Source organism: Octodon degus, unplaced genomic scaffold, assembly GCF_000260255.1.
Source record: "Octodon degus isolate 3935 unplaced genomic scaffold, OctDeg1.0 scaffold00065, whole genome shotgun sequence".
Lineage (NCBI taxonomy): Eukaryota > Metazoa > Chordata > Mammalia > Rodentia > Octodontidae > Octodon > Octodon degus.
The window spans coordinates 1,721,009-1,723,119 of record NW_004524641.1 but is presented as its reverse complement, the minus strand read 5'-3'; the positions used below and the strand labels follow the sequence as shown (position 1 = coordinate 1,723,119).

At 32.6% G+C, this 2,111-nt stretch overlaps 1 protein-coding gene across 14 annotated transcripts in view; it reads left to right on the top strand.

Moving 5' to 3' along the window:
• Positions 1–2,111, top strand: part of Osbpl6 (oxysterol binding protein like 6) — a 111,387-nt gene that overhangs the window by 62,570 nt on the left and 46,706 nt on the right. For 9 of the 14 annotated variants that reach the window (XM_023719114.1, XM_004634723.2, XM_004634720.2 and 6 more), the window contains one exon: positions 479–571. The exons of the other annotated variants lie outside the window; for them this stretch is intronic. In XM_023719114.1, coding sequence (XP_023574882.1) covers positions 479–571 — 93 coding nt within the window. The remainder of the gene's footprint in view (positions 1–478; positions 572–2,111) is intronic. 14 annotated transcript variants of the gene reach the window in all.

Below are 2,111 nucleotides of genomic sequence, written 5' to 3'. Positions count from 1 at the left end.
TACTGCACATTGCTGTCTTTGATGTAGTTGCTTAGATTACAGATACTAGCATATGGAGCTAGGCAAAGTAAAAAATTTAAACATTAACTGCTACTTTCAAAAAACTGATGGAAATTAGTATTACGCTCCTCTCAGCTAATCTTGTATATATACTTACATGATTTTTCCCCTCCCTTTTTTTCCCATGAAAATACAAATTTAGACACTCTGAATTATGGACTATCTTTTCATGTACAAGGAATGTTTGAGGTCTCTAATCCTGTTGTTCTTATTTGCACATCAGGAAAATACATTTTAGAATTAAAATATAATTTAGTGTTTGTGTCTGCTTTTGATGTGGTGCCTCTCTCTCTCTCCTGCCTGGTTTGCTTCAGGTTCTAACATGATTCCACACTAACTTGCTGCTCTTTGTCTGCATGTGTATTACCCATGTGAACTTAATAATCTTTTGTTGCTTTTAACTATTTGCACAATGTAGGCTAACTGTGTAGATATTTCAAAGAAAGACAAGCGGGTCACAAGACGCTGGAGAACAAAAAGTGTCAGCAAAGATACAAAAATACAGCTGCAGGTACAGATTTTACTTTTCCTTCCTTTGTCTTTTCATGTACTTTTAAAGTATTAATCTTTATATATCAGTACATGGGCATTAGACTGAGAGAGAAGCTTAACTACTTTAAAGCCAGAGCTTTTCAAACAGAATTATATTGTCTAAAATAGTGGGAAGTCTATTTAATTTACCTACTTGAACCTAAGTGAAAAGAATTTGAAAGAATGGTAAAAGTATACACTATTGCTGCAAAGTAGCAATTTCATTCTCAGTTATAGCCTTTGAACCATTAAAACTTATTTTAACAAAAAGTCCTCTTTAGAATCTAGACTACAAATCTAGTGGGTTGTAATGAATGTTCACTTACGTGCACTCTACTAGATTTTCAAAGGGCCTTTGATGTGCCAACTGCATCCAAGTCTTTTTTGTTTTGTTTTGGGTTGTTTTTTTTTTTTTGTTTGTTTGTTTGGTTTTTTTTGGCAGTACCAGGGATCAAACTCAGGACCCTGTACACGCCAGGCAGGTGCTTATGCCGCTGAGCTGTCTCCCTGGCCCCACTCCATCCAAGTTTTTATCTATCAAGAAAAACAATAGAGGCATGCAATCAGCAGGCTTGGGTTATACTCTGTGTATTGGCTATGATGTTGTGTACCTCTGTGGAATTTTCTGGGCCTCCATTTGCTCTTGTAAAATGATGGAGTAAATTTAATGATCTCTAAATTCCCTTTTAATTTTACAATTAGGTGATTCTGCAAAAATTGATATTATTTGGCCTGTGAAATCCATTGAAAAATCTGAACTAAAGTTTTAATGGCTAGTGATAAATTCCCTTGAAATTTATTTGAAATAAATACTTTAATTTTTTTAAAGTAAAGTGTTTTTTATGTTATTGCATTGAAATGCAACAAAATATGCCTAAAACTTAAGCCATAAATCATCTTTCAGATCTTTAAACAAGACACATTATTCTTATCTTAGTTGTATATTATTAATGATTCTTGCCTTGTGCAGTCAAAATTAGACATGGTTTGGCTTTTTCACTATAAATCAATTTATATTCTAATACAAAGATTAAGAGGAGCTGCTTTTCAGATATCTTCTATTTCTTCCGGATAATTAACAAAATAATTCTTTAATTCTGACTTCTTTAATAACATTGTATGCAATGTAATTCTGAAGGTGTAAATAACAAACTTACTAATATGATGTTTTTAAAAATAAATTTTCAGTCACTGAAAGATCCATTTTTTATTTGAGAATGTCTACATTCTATGAATAGAATTCTTTGTGTTCCTTTGTTCAGTGTGTTTTTGTGTGTTTTCCTTCCTGTTCATAAAATTAATACTGTAGGGACACATTTGCCAAGTAATTTAACAAGAAAATCACCTAAAATTGCCTTTGGCAGTTTCATTTGTTTTGAGCTTGTGATTGTCGTGTGTGTGTGTGTGTGTGTGTGTGTGTGTGTGTGTGTGTTTAAGCTTGTTATCTATGAGCCTCATGGCCAGAAAAAAGGATCATTTTGTGAACAAAAAACCATTCTTTTAAATAAAGTAATATAGAA